Source organism: Phaenicophaeus curvirostris, chromosome 4, assembly GCF_032191515.1.
Source record: "Phaenicophaeus curvirostris isolate KB17595 chromosome 4, BPBGC_Pcur_1.0, whole genome shotgun sequence".
NCBI lineage: Eukaryota > Metazoa > Chordata > Aves > Cuculiformes > Cuculidae > Phaenicophaeus > Phaenicophaeus curvirostris.
Window position 1 is genome coordinate 49,072,414 of NC_091395.1, and position 21,747 is coordinate 49,094,160.

Genomic DNA, 21,747 nt, shown 5'->3' on the forward strand with positions numbered 1-21,747 from the left:
ATGTGTGGTGTATGCAGAATTTGAAACTGGCAGAGTTGAAGATGTAAACAGTAGAGATCTTAAAACTATACAAGAAGGATATGCAAGATGCTTCTAATACAACGATAAGCAGGAATCCTATGCAACATTTTGGCTTTACCTTATCAAATTTTGTTCTATCTGCCACATCAAGATCAGAGGCAGACATGTTTCCCATGTCCAACAGTGAGGATGACTGAGACCTACGGTTTCCTGAACTCTGAACAGAGAGCTTATTTAGGCTAGAAGTAGATCCAGTCAATTTTCCCGAACTTCCATGAAGACCTGTGAAATAAACACACTATGAATGAGGGGAGAAAAAGCAGAACGAAATATTCAAGAACAGGTCCATTACAGAACGTTGAGATCAAGAGTTGCTAGTTGCCTACCTTAAAACCAAACTACTCTGTTTTTTGTTTAAGCTGCAAAACACTTCTGCTAGATATGCATTCTTTTCTCATGACATTGTACTTTGAAGCTTGCTGAAGTAGAACTGTTACCTTGTAATGAGAAAAGAATTGTAAAGTATGGGAAAAGGAATAAAAGGAACAAAAATGTGAAATACAGGGACACTGGGACAGACGTTCTCCTTGAAAGCTTGGAAGCAAAGACCAGTTATGATCTTTCAGAATGTTCTTTGGGCAAAGGCTGCCATCAGCATAAGAATTAGTCCACAGGAGGGAAAAAATATAAAAGCCTTTATATAGACACAGGCACTTCTTCACCTGGATGAACCTGATCTATCTAATGCTGGTATCCTTCTGTCTACATAGCTTGCTCCAGCTATCTCACTGGAACTACAATACAATACTAACTATACTCCTAATGGTTCTCCCTCCTTTTGGTCATAATTAATATTCAGACATTTCTTCCTGACTTGTGAGGCCTTCTCCTATACAAAGACCGTACTTTTACTGAAATTTTCAGAGATGTTGGAACAGGATGGAGAAAGCTAATTAACAACAACAAGAAATCATAAATATTTGACCCCCATGTAAACTTCTCATATCTCAAACACAAAGAAACTTAAAAGCAATCCTGCAAGTTTCATTTAACTGCTATGTTGGTATCTAGTCTAGGGACACTAACAAGACAAAGTCTACAGATATAATATAAAAGCTGCTAGCTCAACCTACTTGAAAAGTTGAAAAAGTGTGACAAGCTCTCAGGCACAAACTTAGAACAACTAGCAGCATGGGAAAACCAAGACGTTCCCTTTACCTGCAAACCTTCCCAACCTCTACGTTAGGCTGTTTTAGCCATGCTTCATTTTTGTCTTGAAAAAACAATGATTCTGAACAGAATGTTTCAGTGTCAGGTAGATTTTCCATGATGCAGCACTACATCTTTACGTTGACACACATGCATTGACAATACCAACTAATGCAACTAGTTATACTCACTCTCCGTTTCCTGTTTGACAGCACTTTCTTTTCGAGGCAGTGTAGCTGGGATGGATTAGGTTGCAAGCATCAAAGACAAAGACAAGTTAAAATGCAGTTTGCACAAACCATGCACAAGATGCAAGTTAAGCTCTAACTGGAAAGAAACATGCGGAAAACTATAAGCAGCAAGTAAATACATTGCAAACACATTTAGTTGGAGAGGTACTATTCTAGAAATTCAGTGTCTAAGCCACATGGAAGACAGAGTAGGTTTTTAGGTATTACATTTTACTTTTTCTTTTACGGTGCGTTCAAGGAACATTTTTGGTAACATGTATTTAGGTTCTCCCAAATTGAGAAGCCCATTAAATCAGGGTTTTCTTTGTCAGAGTTGAGATTGTAAGAGACTCAGTTTGCAAGACCAATCACATTGATAACAGATGTAAAGAAATTAAGATGGATTTATGTACATTTGTACTGAGTCAGAGATATTGTCCACCTCTTCAATTTAAAAAACACACCAATACTGCAAAATCAATCATATTTACAGTAATATTGGCTAACCTTCACTGTTGCTCGCAAATCAGGATGTTTACATAGAGAATATATCTCTTATATTCATGCTGCAACAAAAACTGATAACTGCAAATTCAGAGAGGATGAAAACAATATATAGTAAAAAAAAATTACAAAGCATAGGGGTTTTTTTATTATTTTTCCTGGGTTTTTTTGTAAAATAAAAGTTTCCTCTAGTGGACTTCAATATAAAATTTAGAGTAAATGGCCATTTGTAGTAAACAGAGAAACCCTAAACAGTAAAAGGCATTTGCGTACATACACTAAAAGCAGTATGTGGTATTAAGAAGACCTTGATGAGGATGGATGCTACAAGCCCCCCAAAATGGAGCAGGCAAGCAGAACCTACTGTAGTAGAATGAGTAAATACTTCTAAATGCCACAAACACGTCTTAAATACCAGATGTTCTCAAGTAGGCAACGCTACTGACAATCGTATAAATATATAAACTCAAATTTAATTCCGGCCTACTTTTTAGATCTTTGGCATTTCGGAAGGTTTTGAATAAAAAGGTTTAGGTCTGATACATTTGGTATATGCGTCTGTCATGCATTGGTCCCACTTCTTCATCATCCAAACACACAGGAATATATTATAGAATGTGAAGAACTATAGTAAAAGATCAGGCTCTGGTCAATCAACCAGAGAAGCCATAGTGGCTTTAGAAAAGCCCATCATGTAAATGTATGACAGTAGTAGCACTCTTTCCCACATTGATTTTATGGTATTTAAGTATCAAAGTCTTGGCTTAATCAAAAAAAAAAAAAAGAAAAAAAGAAAAAAAGACTACTTAAGACAAGTGTGAATGCTCATGACCCAGAATTTTTTTGCCATAAAAATGCAGACAAAGAACCTTGCACTAGCACAGAATGCCAGAATTCTCCCAGCATCCCCTCTGCATTTCAGGCATTCAAATAGCAGTGCTAACCCCGAGGCACAAAAAAAGGCAAGAACACACACCAACACAGCTTGGAAACAGATAATCTTCAGTGTCTGAGTACAACTGGAGCATTATGCACCTACACTACACCTTAAATAAATTCACTATTAATAAGTGATGTATTTTAAATTAATGTACAACTGGTAATAGTACAACCACTACTTTCAACACAAAAGCCTTTGAAATGATACAGTTATAAACTGTTACAAAACAAATGAATAACTTGATTTTTAAATGGTGAAATATTTCTATAATGAAAAGCTTTTCAGACACAAGTAATTTGTTTTTCTTCATTATAAGATTAGTATTGAGGACTGAAGTTTTTTCAATCCAATTCATTGTCAAATTTGCCTGTGGCCTCAAATAAGTGGTCATCAATAACCATTACTTAATGGTTTAATTATCACTCAGAACAATAATCTAGAAGAGTCCCCACTGGATACAGCTTCCAGTTTTGGCTTTATGGCTGGTTCCTAGCAATTTCAGAGGACTGGGCACTTGGGTCAAGTTTTGCACGTCATTCACCAGCAAGACACAAGCATAAACATACTCTTTGTATGACTGCGAAAATGTATTACAAAAGAAGTCAAACCAAGAGAACTTGTTAAAGAAAACCTTTGCCACTCTCTTCGACTCTTCTGTGCAAAAGTTCGAACACACTTGAAGTTTGCACAAATACACAACAGAAGCCACCTCAAGGTGCAGCTCCTATGCTTATGAAGGACCAATTTTTCCAAAATAGCTGATCATTCTGTAACATTTACAAAAGCTAGGAAACTGCTATGAAAACTATCTCCTCACAAATGCAGATCACAAAAGAAGTGCCAGGAAAACATGTTTAGAATGTTTTTGAATTAAATTTATATTAGGATGAAGTGTTTTGTTCTCACAGATACCTTTTCAAGATTTATCCATTTAACTATTCTGATAACACCACATTATGGCACCACTTGCCCTCCACGTCCAACAGCTTGCCATGACTTATCTTTCCAGCTTCCTTCTCCCTCAATCAAGCCTCACCATTCTCTTGTTTTCTTCTTGCTTTACCTTTTTCCTGTTCAGGACCCAAAATAGTCTTGACAGAACTTAAAGTTGCACATCTTTTCTGAATCTAGAATTTTGAAACTGATGAACTGCAGCAAATATAAGTATTTTAAACAAGTTCTGAAAAGTGCACTTTAAAATACAGAATAGCCAGTATATAAATACACTTATATCACTATTGTTTTCTAAGTATTCAGATTATTTCTTTTTTAAAAGCTTCACTTCCATACTCACACTAGACTATTTAATCCTAGCAGGAACAGAAAGACCTACGAGTTAATAGTTACTTCTAGCCTTAGAATACACAGGTAAATCCCAATGACAACAACAAAATTCACGAGTTCCCTTAGAATTGACATTAAAACTAGCTTCCTTCTTCAAAGCTTTTTCCTTATTTTACTTCTTAAAAGCAGAAGTAATAGAAGAAGGAACTGACACATGTGCTGCCCAAGCTTTCTTAAATTACAAGAGTTGATTTTTTCAAATTTTTTTCCAGTAATAAAGCAGGATAGTTCAAGTAATAAAATATCGTAGGTCATAGGTTAAAAACTGAGTGCAGATTTGGAAATCTGAAAAATATCACATTTTATCCTTCTATCTTGACCAATTTCACAGGATTTCAGTTATGCTACTTAGGCCTTGTGGAAGTCAGAAGTTTTATCAATCTTGTTTTTCATCCAACCTCTTGACCTTTCCAAAAGTAAACAATTTGCATCATTATAAAATTGGCCCTGGGTGTTGTAGGGAGTATTTCATATGCGAACGATAAGATTCAAAGCAAGATACACGCCTCCTGGAAGCTTACCAAACTTTTTTCCTTCTCTAGTTGTGCCCGTCATCTTGATCTTGGCAACTTCAAAAAAATCTTTTATTTCCCTTTCATATAATCGTGATAAATAATCCATATAATTCTTAAAAGAAAAAAGTAAAGTTAGTTAACAGGTATAGATATTGACTTTGTCCTATTACAGTTAAACTGATTTTAAAAATCAGCAAGCATCAATGTTCCACCAAACAAAAAACTGTTTTGGACTATACTCTTCAAAATTTTGCTACTTAGCACCTACAATAAATAAATACGTATGTCTCTTAATTTTGTATTTGATGATCATGAAGATGTCAATCGTTCATTGACACTGAAAGCAAAAGAACAACTATTTCAAAGCCATTTTAAGAGTTTAGTTTAAATCTTCCAAGGCTGAGTGCTTAAAGAACAACAGTACTTTAATAAAAGACGATTTGTGTAAGGACTAAATTTCCCTTGACTTCTAAACATTTTCTGACCTTCTGTAGTGATTTTTTCACTCCACATCAGTTTTGACCATACTAATTAAAAGTTACATTGAGAATGCCAAAGCATTTCTGTTTAATCTACATTACAAGAGATCTCTAAAGTTTTTGATATTCCAAAGTGAAACAAAGCTCTCTTGAAATAAAGATGTCACTTAAGCAACAAGCACATCAAGATGAAAATAGCCTTATTATTTTTCTTACTAGACTATAACATGGTAAACTTGCTTTACTTACATAATAAGGTTTATATTTTAAGGTACCTCATAACAGTCATAGAATCTCAGAGGGGGAAAATAACACAGGATATAAAAAAATCCAAAAAATGAAATTTCCTATTCCAAAGAGGAACAAGGAGAGAGGAACAGTGAATTAAAATTTATTTAAAGGACTACTAAAAGGACATGCACATAGGCAATTCTTTTGACTCTCAAAAATAGTATATTATGTACATTCTCTAGCATCACTTAAATACTTCACATACCTTTGTTAGCCCCTCGTATTTTCCATAATCTGTGTTCTTGAGCCACTCCATCAGTTTAGCGTATCGAAGTAAATCTCTGTGAAATGGATGATGATTGGGTAATGTCAATTCAACAGAGTGCTGGGCAAGAGTTGAACTCTGATCGTGACCCTTGGTAAAAGAAAGTATTAAAGTAAATCTGGAAGAACTATATAGATGCACTTACCAGTTTCCCGTAAAACTTAAAATGAAGGCATCATCCCTTTCAGACAAACAGGCATCAAAATATCTTGCATAGAAAAGAAGTCTAGAAATCCAGACTGAAAGACACCTAATGTAATAAGGACACAGACATACAGTTGTGGCAGGTAATATAAGCTTGTTCATTGTACAGCTCTTGCTGTTCATCACCTTGCCTTCAGGGTGAGTCAATTTGGCAAGGGAATACAAGATACACCTGAGTGAAGATTTAATCACAAGCGTTCAACTGTTAAGTCTTAACAACTCTAAGAGATTATGTTATTTCTATAAACAAACAACAACAAATTAATCCATGACTGCTTCTGTTCAAAGATGTTACTCTAATATACCATAAGACATTTCAAGTCTCCAGTCAGTGGGTGGCCTAGGTGTTAATGATGAGCTCTATGCTACGCCTCTGAAAATCTGTTCAATTCAATCCAAGCTTTGGTCAAGTCTTAAAAACATCAGTTCACACACATTCTCTCTCCCTCCACACAAATGCAGACATGTACACACGCTTTCAGTAAACATTTACTAGAGTTAAACAGTTTACAATATGCAGCATAAACCAATCCATTTAACAGCAAGCGACTAACTTCAAACTCCTCCTTTTCTCTGGCTTATCTCCTGAAAAAAATCACACTAGCCTTTAAGCTAAGACCACACCATGTTGCTTGAACAACATATGATTTAGCCTTTATTAAGCTTTCACTTGTATGAAATCACAAGCTTCCTTGGCAATTCAGGAAGCAAGTAAGGTACGGTTCGCTACAGTTCAGTCACACTGCAGAATACACAGTTAGCCCTGTGTTAATGGAAGGGAGAATGGGACTTAATTTCAAAATGGCTTTAATATTTCCTGTAAAAAGTCTTTTTTAGTGGGCCACGGCAGCACAAAAAGACTGTTCTAATCTGTCTCCAATTCCTGTAGCGTAACACGTGTGTGGTTTATGTAAGTCAATGGCAGTACCTGGACAGCTCTGTCGTGGATATGACAAGTTGGCAATGTATAAGCTACACAGTTTAAAAATTACCTTTGCCTTGTCTTCAAGTTGGAACAGAAGCCAGTTTGGATCACAGAGTAAAAACTAAAGCAACTTCAGTTCATGGTTCTCTAATGTACTGGGTACTAATCAGTTTAAGTCTTTGGTAAAAGAAGCCCTAAAACTTTCAGAATACATCCATAGACTTATTTTTATTTTAAATGAAAACATGACTCTTGATATTATTTGTAAATGACTAACCTTTACTGAGCAACAAGGCGAACATGCTAACTTCTGAATAAAGATGAAATTCTTGTTTGTTTCCAACATGAACATGCACTTAAAGTCCTATTCTCTTGACTACATAAACTGAAACACAAATGGTCTCAAAAAACATGTCCTAGATAACTTCATTATTTTTTTCTCATAGGCACTGGAGAAGGGTCACAGTGTTTATCTCCCCTCTAAACACAAACTGGTAGTCTGTCTGGGACAAAAAGATAACTTTGTGAAGTGTAATCACTGCAAAATATAATTTGGAATTGGAATCCAGACAGCATTAGCCACACAGCTACTGATGTGATTACTGAGGTCATACTCGATACTATGTGTACTTCTGGGCATGAATAAAAGAAATATTTTCAACAGATCTTTGATATACTTTTATAAAAAACAGATACAGAAAACTACTTAAGGTTCTCTTCTACTCCCTGGTTTGCAACATTCCTAGAGCACGCATTTTAATGTTCAAGTTCATTATAGTTTAAGGTAATTTACCTGGCGGCTTTCACCACTTTCTTCAACTACGTCAGTCCAAAGGCTTGTTCCCATTACTTCTAGGAAATACTAAACTACACAAATTTTTATTGGTCCTTACATCTAAAAATTTTATTCAGGTCATTTATTCCACACAACTTTATTTTTGCTTAGTAGTTGAATTCTTCATAAAGCTAGAAGACAAACATCATCCCAAGATAAGTTTCTCTCTCCAGGCCAGCTTTTCCACATGACTAATCATTCCACTGTTCCTAAATTATGTGTTGTTCCAGTTTGTGCCAAAACATCATGGAGCTTCTAGGTGTACCTTCTAGATCTAACAAACAGGTTTTCTCTCACTAAATATACATGTACACTAACTGTTACCAACTAGTACTACAAGTTTGTTATTCCGCTATTTCATAGTTTCAAAGCCTCAAATTATTTCATCGTTTCAAAGGCAGAAAGCCCAGCTGCCTTTTAATTGAAATAATGATAGAGGGGTGTGAACACTGAAGCTGGTTGTTAAAAAAATAAAAAAAAATATAAAAATCTGTAAAGTTTTAGACACACAGTAAGGTTAATCAAATATTATTAGGACACAGTAAAGACAAACATATTACCTGTTAGTAACAGTTACTGCAAACAGTTTTTAACACTGCAGTGAACATTAATCCAAAGTTGCATTTCAGTATAAAACTTCTAAAATTTACTCTCATTGTTACATAAAGGAGATGAAGCACCTTATATCTTACACCAGGAGTTTGCACCACTTGTTTACTTTTAAGAAAGAACAATCACATACTTCTAAGATAATATATTTAGACTGAAATACCAATGCAACTTCAGTTTTCCATCTAACGATTTCTGAATCAGCGTACGTCTTGCTTGTATTAGCAGCTGCCTAGACATCATTGTATTTTCATTTGCCATTTTAATTTAGAAATCTTTACCTGCCTTAGTTTTTTCTGAAGTGCTTTAACTTTTTTTTTAAAGAAACATTCTAAAAAAAATAATGCAACTCTTCAGATGATAAAGGTATTCCAGTTAGACATTTCAAAAAACATGGGACTGAGAAAATGCTATATTTTATTTATCAGACTAACAAAACAGGGTCACACTACTGTTATACATCCAACACTTGAATCTGTACCATAAAATGGAATACACAACAAGCAAAAAGGATTAGCAGAGGCCTGTCTCTTGCAGTTAATGAACTCTTCCTGCTTAACCTTGCAGCAAGGTCATATTTGCTTTATCTGCTGATTAATACTTCACAGCTAACAGCAGGCCAAAACTTTCCAAAGGGCAACTTTATATGAAAGACAATGGTGAGTCCACTATGAGTACCAGAATTTAAAAATAAAAAATAATTGCAAATTGGCAATAGCAGTCTCAATAGCATTGAAAAGTCTCCTTAGAAGTATTTAATCTAATACATGTAGTATTACATAGTGATGCTAATAATCTCTTACCATTTTTCAAAATAAAATCCTCTGAACAGAACATCAGAAAAGGCATTCTGTTAAGTAGCTGCTTTCATACATAAGTCCAATATTTACACTTTGTGACTGCATTTACATGGGACTTAAACAACAGTTTCTACTTGCCCATTTAGAGGGTAAGACACAGTTTTTATATTTTGAAAAACTAAGCACAGACCAACAGGAGAAACATGCCTTCTTAAGAACATAAACTAAAGGCAAAAAAATTAATGTGCTGTAGAATTGGCATTCTGCAAAGTGAAGAAAATGCAGGAGGCACTTATCTTTGCCATGAAGCCAGGCTTGTACTCTTCTCAAATGCCACTTTCTATACAATTACCTAGCATAACTCTATACTATTTTCTGCATATAGTCTAATACATAAAACTGAAAGCTTCTAAAACTTCAATTGTGCTAATATGCATACAAACAAGTTGGGTTTTTTTTAATATACGAATACTACAATTTCACACAATTGCAGTATCTCTCAAATCGTATACACATTACAATTTCCTGAAAATATTTTTCCTCCATACATCTCAATCTGTCTCTTAGCAGTTTCTGGTGATCAGATCACAGATATGTTACCTTATAAGCAGATAAAGCATGAAGGCTGATAAAAAATGATTGAAGCAAGGAGGAGAGTAAGTCTGATGCTCTGCAATCAGTAAGGATAAATTTCTTTTTGTAAAGCCACAGATGCAACTGCTAGTTAGATAAGTCAAGCACTCAAAAAATTAGTTAGAAAAGCTCGTATCAAACCCAACGTACTCACTGGAACTGAACTAGAGTGGGACCTGTTATAGAGTTGAAGGAGGGTCTGAGAAAACTAGTTGGAGATAAAAAAATACAGACATTAAAAAAAACTGATGCTAAAAAAGACGTCCAGACTTTAGGACACAAGCCTTAGGACAGTGATTTCTAAATATTTAAAGTTAAGGCTCAAAAATCAAGGTTTAGACATTTTACTCTGTATGGTTTGAGGTTTTTTTATGGCCCCTGAAGTTCAGACAGCAAGAACTTGAAAGCTCTCGGTCTCTGACACCCTTAAAAAAAGTCAATGCTTTTTCTCCTCAATTAATCAAGCTTTACGATTAAGATAACTCCTTACATATCACATGATGTGTTTAATTCATAAAACAAACCCCCTAAACAGAGGTGTTTTTTAAACTTAAGACACTTCTGTAGACGACGACATTTCGTTATGCTTAATAATACCTCTGCCTGAAGTGTAGTTCATTCATTTACTGATTTCATCACAGAACATGTCCAATTTTAGATGGTTTGGTTTTCTTCTCAGGAAAAGTTTATAACAAATAATTTCATATAAAATCATAAAAAATAATACCTGCTGAACAAAAACACTGTTCAAATGACTGGCAAGTCTCCGTGCAAATTGCTCACGCAGGTCACTAAACCGCTGCTGTTGCTGTTTCACTGCATGAAGCATATCATGTCCTAAAACCAGAAAGAACTTCACAGAGTACAAAATACATAATAATATATTGTATGTGGGAACCATAGGACCAGAGGTCACAGTTCCCTTCATCTACAGAAACAAAATCTGAGACTAGTTAGAAAAACACTACTGTAATAAAATTTATGTTAGACTGCAGTCTAACAAACATTACCTGGACGAAGAGCTACATTCATACACTGCAGAAGGGCATCTGCTGCATTAGTGCAGGCCTCGATGCCTCGAGAAGACGTCAAATCTCCTTCCTGAAGGGCCTTTATATGACCTTTAGCCAAATCCATGTGATTCTACAAAATAATGGATAGTACTGTCCATAAGCCAAAAGCAGGTTAGTCTGCCATGCTTCTAAGTCAAGAATGATAAATACAATCCCATTATTAAAAAAAAAACAAACTTATTGAAGTTAGTACAATAACAAAACAGAAAATTAAACTCATCATTTTACATGCATCTCATATATGGTTGCCAAAGAGAGTAGCAACCTAAAAGAATTTTTTATCTTATGTGAACAACCATAGTGCTCATAATAAAAACTCTTACCACTAAGAATTCTATCTCTGACAGTAGTTTCACATTATTTGTGTTGCTGAGATGGATTAGGTGGTTGCTTTCTGAAATTTGATCCATTTGCTCTTTTACACTCTGCAGCATTTCTTCATAACTGCTCAGCTTTAGCTCAATTTGGTCAACTTCCTTTAAAGCTTCATCCAGCAACTTCATTAAGATATTAACCTGTTTCTCTGAGGCCATAATTGACTGGATATTTGCCTGTACAGAAAGTTAAGCATAACATTTTAAGAGACATTTTCATATCTCAAAACCATCACTGTCAAACACACACTTTTCAAAACTCTTCACGAAAGAGACAAAATACTTCTCACACAGCAGTCCCTCAGTCTATGACACTTCATCATTTCATAAAAAAAATACATAAAACCAAAACTTTGTTCAAGGTCTTAGAATTAAAGTAGTGATCTGCACAGGGAAAAAAACCCAACAAAATAAAAAAAAAACCAAACAGTAAACCCTGCTATACTGGAACACTTGATTTTAGAAAAACAGCTGACGTGATAAGGTCACATTCTCTGTTGCAAGATCAACTATCTCTGTGGTAACAGTAATTTTCAAAATTTAAGAGAAACATACAACTTGACAGTTTAAGGAGGCTGTTGATTGTTCCCTCAAGACTGCATTCCCTGTATCTCCTTAAGTTTTCTAAGTGACCTCTAGAATGTTGCATTGTTTAGAAAGCTAAATAGCAATCAACACGGTACTGCTACAAATTGATCCTGAAATGCTATTAGACTAAACTTGTTCCCTAATTACACTTAGAGCAGTATTTTAGGCATAAGAGTTCAAGTCCATGGACATGAGCATCTACTCTCTCTCCGCCTACACTCCTGCCTTCAAGAATGGTATATGCAAAACATCTCCTTTTTTTCTTCTCATTACCCAATTTGAAAGCCTGCAACTCACCCTAGAAAGTCTGGAGAGTAAAGAGCAAAACTGAAGATCTTTAAAATCTGATAACGGCATTTAGCTTTGCTTAGGAGCAGATACACATTTAAATATACAGCAGAACATGTTATTTACCTTTGAAAAGAACAGTACATAGTCCGTATCAAGGAAAACAGTTCAACATGCTAAAACACTGTATATTAGAAGAAATATTTACCCCATCTAGCACTTGTAGCTCTCTCGACAACTTCTCTGCAAAGGCTTCAGCATTAGAAATAGCATATTCACACCCCTCCATCATTATTTCAATATCCTGTTCCTCCCTTGCATTTAACTCCTGGTATTCATCCACAGCCTCTTCATCACCTCCTGCTACACTTTGATTCTCTCCACTTGGAACAGACTCTTACATAGAGAGGGGAAATAAAATAGCTTATCAAGTGCAGAAAATCATAGGCGTTTTAACAGTACTTAAGTATGTTCAACTATCTTTAAGTAAATGAATCCATTAAACAACTTCTATAACAAGCACCTGCTAACTACGTACACTTTTTTCAAGCCTCAGTCTTCCATGGGCTTCATTAAGACTTCCAGAACCGGTTCCCAACAGTGATGTTTTCCAAATTATACAACATAAGCAAAACACAAATAGCCACATTCCTCTATTACATACTGTCTCACTTTATTCACCTTACACTGGTAATCAACATCAGTATTACTCTGGACTTGTTAGCAGAACATCAGTAGAGGTTAGACTCTTTCAGTAGACAGAGCATAAGGGCAACATAAAGTTATTGAGAAATGTATCACTGAATAAATAAAAAATATCTTGACCCTCAACATACGTTTCACAGCAGGAAAATCAGTACTGAGTAAGTGAAAATTATGTAACAATGCCTCATGAACTATGACTTCTCATGGCAGTGATTATTTAATTCAACAAGCCATTTAAAAGCTGACAAACGATAAAGCACTCCCACCAGAAAGCGATTAGGACATCTGAAAAATCTCTTATCTCTAGAAACTTGATTAGCAATCCAAAGCACTATTTAAAAGAAAAAAAACCCAACCAAACAACAAAAGCAAAAACCAAAAAACATTACTTCAGAAAAATTGCTTACAAAGCAGAATAAAGAAAAAAGGTGTTACGCACCTTCTGCAACTTTAGGCAGTTCTGAAGAATTAAAAGGTATGGAAAAGCAGAGGAAAGCAAGCAGAGAATGTTAGCTAGACAAAGCATGAACAGTGTGTCCATTTTTAAGTGGCAGTAAGTTTGAATGTTTTAACATTGCACAAACTTGGAAAGTTAGATGCTTGTTAAAAGTAAATTTCAGTCAACACCAAAACATGGAAATGCTACCCTCCCTGTTGCACATTTCTAATTCACGTTCTTCTGCACAATTGAGTCTAGTTTTTAACACCAAGAGTTCAACCACTTCTGACAGACTCAACGTGAGACATGCTTATTCACTAGGCTTTCCTAAAAGTATGCAGCTATTAAAAGATAACATGACTGTAAAAATATTTAATACAGCATGAGTGAACAAGACACAAAGCCTTCTTAGCAACTGGTCACATATACTGTAATAGGGTCCAGCAGATTTTAACATATGCTTCACAGTTCATAAGATAGAAATCTCATATAAAACCTCATATAACCTTTAGCATGCTACTGAAGTGTCACTTTTTAAAGCATTGTTCTAATTCAGGAGAAATGAAAATGACAACAAAACCAGATTTGTTACACACATTTTGACCTATCAGATCTTGCGTGTAGATTTTGTTCAAGAAACAGAACATGTTAGAAATAAGCTTAGAATGTCTTAAAAATACAATAAGTTTATCAACATTTAGAATTAATGAAGTATTTTGTCTTGATCTCCGTTTTCTAACAGAAAACTTGTTTTCTAATCACCTTGTTTATCTAAATACTTAGAATATACAAAAAAATAAAATAGAACAGGAAAAATATCAGTATTGTGCTTTCTTCTTTGGTATATTTGCTTTACATCAATAATTACTAAAATTCATGCATAAAACTTACAGTTGTAGGAATTTACCTTCCAAAAGCTGTGAACTAACATTAATAAAGTCAATTTTCTTTCTAAGATATCTCTGATTGAGTTTCCAGATACATGAGATGAAGGTGTTCTTTTCCACTGTGCTGCTCGCAACCCATTTGTACACTTTGTCAAAATGCAAGTCAAATTCAGGATTCTCCTGTAAAAGTTGAGATACATTACAGGCTCAACAGTCAAACATGTCTCTGAGCAGCAGAGATTGTTTGCTCATTTAATTATTGAGATGGCAGGATAAAAATGAAATTACACAGATGTCAATGTTAAGGTGATGCACCATACCAGCACCCTAATGCACCTTAAAGAAGGTGCTAAAACACTGAAAGTGAAAAAACAGAATCCACACTATGAAGACAGTATTTTGTCAAGCCACATAAGGCAACAATAACACATTATGCACAGATCTGTAAGAGTTTCAGGAAACACTTGACAGCAGTGTCTGCTATGTGTTAGCCTTCTGAACCTAAAAGCAGTAGCTGGAATTGCTGACAAATATATATAATACAATTCAAGGAGACTCGGGGGAATAAGCGGAGGGGGAAAAATTCCAAGCACTTTATATATCTCATAGATATGACAGTATTTAATAGCACTGAACAGGATAGAAAAGATCATTTGTTATTTAAAAGGTAAGACACTACTACAGAAGTACTCTCCACTAGATTTATTGCCCTATGAGAACAGTGCTTTGATAACAATTGAATAAAGTGCTTTCCTTTCTACAACCACTTACGAACTCAGCATGGACTGTAACTAGTTTTAAAGATCATATTCACATGGTCCAGCCTCCTTCTGATGAAAAATACCACTGCCTCAGATATACATTAAATTCTTACTTTTGTATTGTTTGCAAAAACTACTATTGCACTACTTACTACCTACGTTGCTACTACTATCTGTAGAAGCATGCTGCACATGAATCCGTACACAATGGGAAATGGGATTTTTCTGTACAGTGCAATAAAGTTCTGGGTTTTGTTTAGCTTACATTGATAAGGATAATTACCACAAATTTCTTAGATTATATCACCACATAAAATTTGAGTTGCCTGACAACTAGTGCAAGAAAGGCCCGTGTCAAAAAACTTGCAAGCAATTACATTTGGAAAACAAAAAAAATGACGCACCTATCAACTTAAATTCTGAAATTTTTTAATATGAGAGAGTTTGGCATTCAACACTTATTTTTCGTAAGAAAATTTCAAAATCCTCTTTAGAGTGGTATATATGTTTCAGTACATTTCTGTAAACAGTTAACCAAATTCTGGTTTGCAAGAAAAAACTCTGAAAGACAGTATAATCTTAAAAGGAACCTTAACCTGAAAGAAGCAATTTTCCAACACGGTATTTAGGAACAGCAAGGAAAATATAAATCCAGCCAACAAGTGTGTGGATAACTGAAATAACGAAACATATTTAACCTACATTTGGGGAGGAGGAAACAATAATTTTCAGTTTCATAGTTTCCTGAAACTTTCTTCCAAATCACCAGATAACAGAACATAAACAGACATCACGTGATGAAGAATTTTCACCTCTGCCTGTTCGTACATCTTAAATTTATGACAACATACGAATCTAAATAGTCAAACTTATATTACTCTTGAGAAGAACACCACCTCAGGACTGTATGCTTTCCAACAAAAGGCCAATTTTGTGATTCAGAGAACAGACATAAGAGCTCACCTTCAAAAGCTTAAAACTTTCTTAAAGAGCAGCACGTAAGTATTCTAGCAAAAAGCATCACACGTATCTCAATGTCATTAGTCAGATGATCACAATATTTTTAAAAGGAAAAGTAATGTTGGAGTAAAAATCTACATAAAACTTGAAAGAAACAAAAAAGTATTGGTCCTTAGAATAAGCACTGTACAGTCATTCAGAGACCACTACAATAAACAGGGCAGATATGCTTGAATAGCAATATTCTGACTATCTAGACTATTCTTAGGCAGTTTACCAGGGTTATATCCTTTGAAAGGCTGGAAGACAGTACAGGCATAAGCAGCACAGGAATGTATCAAACTAATTCCCAATTAACAGGAATGTATCATACTAATATCTAATTGACAAGCTACCTAACTTTAAAACTTATCTCTAACTTTGAACCAAAATGATATTAGGAGCAGAAAAAGTCACACATACTTTAATAGCATCTTTGGCATCAACAACAGCAAGATCTCGAAGTGCCCATGCAGTCTGCCTTTTGTAGAAATCCCCCTTGTCAGATTTTTTTACTTTTACCACATTCACTTGCACTGGTCGTTCCGTTGTCACTGTTAAATGAAGTAAAACAGGAATTTCAAAATGCACAAATTAACACCTGTTTCTGCTGTACCTCATCTTCTGAAATTAATTATCTAGGGGGGAGATTTTGTAATATTTATTTGATGAAAAGAGACCCTTTGAAATGTTTTCATGCACAATATACACAACTTGGTTTAAGTCTCAGTCAATGAGATAGACATCTCCACACAGCTTGTGAAGTAATGAACCCAATTTACAGATATTTGTTTGACACAGCAGACCTCAGACCGCAGCCATGTAACTGACCAAACACTGAGGTAATTGGAGATTACAGTCAGAATGAAAACATCTTCTGAGATTCCTCAGTCACACAAAAAAACAAATTCTAGCAAGCTAATTTACTGATCCAAAGCACCTAATTTTTATAATATAATATAATATAATATAATATAATATAATATAATATAATATAATATAATATAATATAATATAATATAATATAATATAATATAATATAATATAATATAATATAATATAATATAATATAATATAACTCACAGGAACATTAGAACGCTGTTCAATTACTGTGTCTTTCCAGAGCCCTCTGCCTTGGACTCTACCCAGTACTCTTTATTGCATTTTATTTAGGTCTGATCAGCCTAAATGGCTACTAAATCACCTTTTAGGTACTATATAAAGCCTGCTTCAAAAGACCACCAGTCTCACACAAATAATTTTGATTCTTTCATTTTGAATTACAAGAGATCAGAGAATAAAAGTACAGGGATTTGTTTCTTTTTTAATATTAGCAATAATGCAAGCATAAGCTTTATAAATGTTTTATATGAGCAAGAATAAATATAGTAAACAAATCTAAGACACATGCAACTGAATAAAAAACAAAGGTGAAGACAAGAAATAAAACATGGTATTACTATGTACCTGTGGCACACAAAAAGCAGTTTCTCTTCTTTTTGCCTGCTTTGCACACATTGACAATGCTCAACAAGCGTTCATCATTGGGAGTGAAGATATCCCTCTGTAAAGCATGCTTGATTGCAGTCATTTTCTCTCAGCTGAAAGATTTTAAGAAGTCACAATACGTTTAACACAAACACACACAAAAGAACTGTCTGAGCCTTTCAAATACACCTAAAACCTTCAATTAAATTTTCAGGTCTCTTTCACCCAATCAAGCTTATACATTTAGCAGATCAAATTGAAAATAATATTCCATTTGGAGTGAGAAAAAGTGTCTGTGGCTCCCTCCTTTGCAAGAAGACTTCTAGAATTACTGCTATGACATAATATATCAATCCACTACTCAGATGCCACAGTTTCAAGTTTAGCAGATTATTACTTGTGAGTCTCGATGTACCACATGTACATCCTAATTCTCTTCTAGGAGAGAGAAACATCATTCTGATTCAGAATCAGTGACCTTGCATGCCTCCTCAATTCCTCCCCACTTGGTATGGTAAGAGAAATTCTGTATTAGTAGTGTAGTCATGTTATGATAGCATTCTCCTGCTCAGACAGCTTTCTCAAAGCAGAAAAAACACATCACATTCTGTTTAGTGGCAAAAACACCAACAGTCTGTACTCCAAGTTTTCCCACACTGATACCTCTGTAAAGAACATTTGTGGTGGTTATCTGTTGTCAAATTAATCATTGCCAGTTCCTGGAGAGTTAATAGAAACTTACTATTACCATATGAGTGACACCATGTTTATAACTTAAATTCACCCAGCAAGTAGGCATTATTTATATATTTTCATTAATAGAAACATAAGAAATTGCAGAGGGCCCACGTAATAAAATTTAAAATATTTTTCCAAAGTCCCAAGTCAGATTTATCTTCTGGATATTGAAGACTTTTTCATAAAAGTTTCCTTAGATTCTAACAGCTCTTGGATGAGCAAACTAGGGGGAGAGATACATAACTAAGGCAACAAATCTCCAAGCCTCTGTTGGGTTTCTTTGTGTTTTAACGTTTGACAAAGACTCCCTTCCTTGCTCTTGCTAGTTACCACACACTATTAAATATAACAGGCTGCTCTTCTTTTCTTTCTCTTTATTCTCAAATGAGGGTCTCACATTGTTACAGTAACAGAAGATAATAAAATACATCTTTGCAGCTGGTAGAAAGTTTGACCTCAAAGCTCTCTAGATATGAAAAGGCCACCCAACAATTTTATAAAGGTAAGTCCATTAGGTTTGACTACGTTTCAGGCTTTTCTTATATATTCATGTGATTCAGAACAGGCCCTTACGCTACAAAGAGATTCCAGGTAGTCTAAAAAGAGCAACACTAAGATATCAATTTCAATGTTTTCACATGTAAATTTAAGTTCCAGTATTCCTCTGAACATCTGCCTTAAAATTCTACAGCGTGTTAAAAACACGATTAATACACACCACGTGCTACATGGTCTGATGCTGCAGTGGTATTTGGAGTTAAATTTTATGTTGGATTTTTCTCTTGGAGATGCCTGGGTTGCTTTCTCTGGCAAACATGCAGCAAAGATAAAAAGGTTCCCCTAGCACTGCAAACTTAACAGCACCAGCTTTTCTTTTAGTCTTTTATATCCTACTATGCCTGAGCTCAGCTGATTGTCACATCTCTCATCTTTGAGAATCTAGCAGTTTGAAGGATTAGGAATCGGAGAGCTTTATGAAAACAAGGGCCGATATATTAAACTGGAATCAGTACTGTCAAGTGTACAGAGCTCGAGACATCCAAAAAAATGCTGTTTATATCACAGCTCTGTGGGAAAGTAGCTGTGATAGCTGCTGCCTAAAAATTTTCCTCCCCTTTCATCAAATGCTGGGCCCAGCTATTATTTTCCAAATTTCATCAGGCCATCATTCTTATTACTCTTCAACAGGTGTGTAAACTAAACACAAAGTACCTGCAACCTGCTGTATTTCAGAAATATCTCCTTTCCTTCCTGATCCAGGATTTTACTTTCTCCTTTAAATCCCCTTCAGACTGTTACAACTTGCCAACTCTCTCATTTCAGTGCTAACACAAGTTTCCAGATTGTGCAGAATAGAACTTTCCCATAAAATACTACAGATTAAACACAAGACCAAAGACATGCTCTCACATAATCCAACTTCTGTTACAAATCCCTTAAGTCACTGCCACCAAAACCTTCACAACGTGCCAGGCAGGACCAAGTAGAATCATAAGGTTGGAAAAGACCTCTAAGATCATCAATTCCAACTGCACCTGTCCACTACTAAATCATGTCCCTAAGCACTTCACCTACCTGCCCCTTAAACACCTCCAGGGATGGTGACTCAATCACCTCCCTGAGCAGCCTGTTCTAGTGCTCGATAACCCTTTCTCTGAAGAAATTTTTCCTAATGTCCAATCTAAACTTGCCCTGATGCACCTTAAGACCATTCCCTTTTGTCCTATCACTTTGGAGAAGGGACCAACATCACCAAGTCCCTCACACGTGACTCCTGCTGTCCCGAAGGAACAGAAACAAGTGCAAGGAGCAAGAGATAAAGCTGTCTCCTCAGAAAAATGCTTCAAGAGAGACAACAGCATGCCAATCTCTAATAAATCCCCTTGGAAACTGCTGCAGGTTTAATTCCAGAAATGTTACAGATAAAGCCTTGGCTACATAAAATCTATCAAAGACATCACAACACAGATACTGCCTGCCCAGGAAACACATGGGAAGGATCCAAAACAGTGATGTGGAAAGGCTGCTTAGTAAGTACTGCTCAGCCCTTCCGAATGTACCAACAAACACGCTATCCCTACACCATAACCAGTCAGAACGTAATGTGAGAATGCAGCCCAACCAGAACAGTCCTGGAATCAATGAATGAATGAATCATAAAATCATAGAATAGTTTGGGTTGGAAGGGACCTTAAAGATCGTTTAGTTCTAACCCCCCTGCCATGGGCAGGGACACCTCCCACCAGATCAGGCTGCTCAAGGCCCCATCCAACCTGGCCTTGAACACCTCCAGGGATGGGGCAGCCACAGCTTCCCTGGGCAACCTGTACCAGTGCCTCATCACTCTCATGGTGAAGAAATTCCTCCTTATGTCTAGCCTAAATCTGTCCTTCTCCAGTTTATAACCACAGTCCTTAGTCCTATTGCTACAAGCCTTTGTAAACAGTTCTCCTCGGAGCCTTCTCTCCCTGAGGCTGAACAACCCCAACTCTCTCAACCTGTCCTTGTACGAGAGGTACTCCAGCCCTCTGACTATCCTTGTAGCCCTCCTCCGGACCCCTTACATCTTCTTCTTATGTTGAGGATTCCAGAATTGGACGCAATACTCCAGATGAGGTGTCACATGAGGGGATATGAGGGGCAGAATCCCCTCCCTCGACCTGCTGGCCACGTTTCTTTTGATGCAGCCCAGGATGCGGTTGGTTTTGCGGGCTGCAATCGCGCATCACCTGCTCATGTCGAGTTCCTTCCTTCACCCTGAGTGCTGAGGCACTGGCACAGGCTGCCCAGGGAAGCTGTGGCTGCCCCCTCCCTGGAGGTGTTCAAGGCCAGGTTGGATGGGGCCTTGGGCAGCCTGGTCTAACGGGAGGTGTCCCTGCCCATGGCAGGGTGGGTCGGAACTAGATGATCTTTAAGATCCCTTCCAACTCAAACTATATTCTATGATTCTCATCCACCAGCAGTCGATCAATCTAAAGATCAACCCCCGAAGGGGCAAACCCAGAGGAGACACTTACAGCGACAGGAGGCGGAGGGCGCCGAGGCCGCCTCAGCGCCGAGCGCCGCGGGAACCGGAAGAAAAGCGACAGCCTCACGTGACAACCCCTCCCGCCCACGTGACTCTCTATCCCGCCCACGTGACGGCGCGGGCGCCGGCGGGGCCGCAGCGCCCCCAGGCGGGGCGGAGGGCGCAGTGCCGGCGAATGGCTCGGCTGGGGAAGGAGCTCTGAGACCGGCTCCAGCCGCAGCTGCTGGTAAACGGCCATTGCCTGAGCTTGAAGGTCTCATAGCGATATATGCTCTGAGCTGAGGTGAATGTTTAGCCAAAAGAGAGTCAGTTTTACGAATGGAAGAAGAACTCATAGAATCGTGGACTCAAAAAACATAGAATCACAAGGTTGGAAAAGACCCACCGGATCATCGAGTCCAACCATTCCTATCAGACACTAAACCATGTCCCTCAGCGCCCCATCCACCCGTCCCTTAAACACCTCCAGGGAAGGTGAATAAACCACCTCCCTGGGCAGCCTGTTCCAGTGCCCAATGACCCTCTCCGTAAAATATGTTTCCCTAATGTCCAGCCTGAACCTCCCCGGCGGAGCT

At 36.7% G+C, this 21,747-nt stretch overlaps 1 protein-coding gene across 7 annotated transcripts in view; it reads right to left on the minus strand.

Moving 5' to 3' along the window:
- EXOC1 (exocyst complex component 1) overlaps positions 1-21,226 on the minus strand; it is a 29,636-nt gene extending 8,410 nt beyond the window's left edge. The window contains exons 1-14 of one of the 7 annotated variants that reach the window (XM_069856017.1): positions 21,162-21,226; positions 17,386-17,519; positions 16,342-16,472; positions 14,179-14,338; positions 13,272-13,292; positions 12,336-12,523; positions 11,201-11,428; positions 10,815-10,947; positions 10,532-10,641; positions 9,959-10,012; positions 5,739-5,888; positions 4,770-4,875; positions 1,422-1,466; positions 140-303 (exon numbers count right to left, since the gene is read on the minus strand). In XM_069856017.1, the coding sequence (XP_069712118.1) occupies positions 140-303; positions 1,422-1,466; positions 4,770-4,875; positions 5,739-5,888; positions 9,959-10,012; positions 10,532-10,641; positions 10,815-10,947; positions 11,201-11,428; positions 12,336-12,523; positions 13,272-13,292; positions 14,179-14,338; positions 16,342-16,472; positions 17,386-17,509 (1,614 nt within the window). In that variant the 5' untranslated portion in view covers positions 17,510-17,519; positions 21,162-21,226. The remainder of the gene's footprint in view (positions 1-139; positions 304-1,421; positions 1,467-4,769; positions 4,876-5,738; positions 5,889-9,958; positions 10,013-10,531; positions 10,642-10,814; positions 10,948-11,200; positions 11,429-12,335; positions 12,524-13,271; positions 13,293-14,178; positions 14,339-16,341; positions 16,473-17,385; positions 17,520-21,161) is intronic. The other 6 variants (XM_069856018.1, XM_069856020.1, XM_069856019.1 and 3 more) reach the window with 6 other exon arrangements.
- Positions 21,227-21,747: the final 521 nt, after the last annotated feature.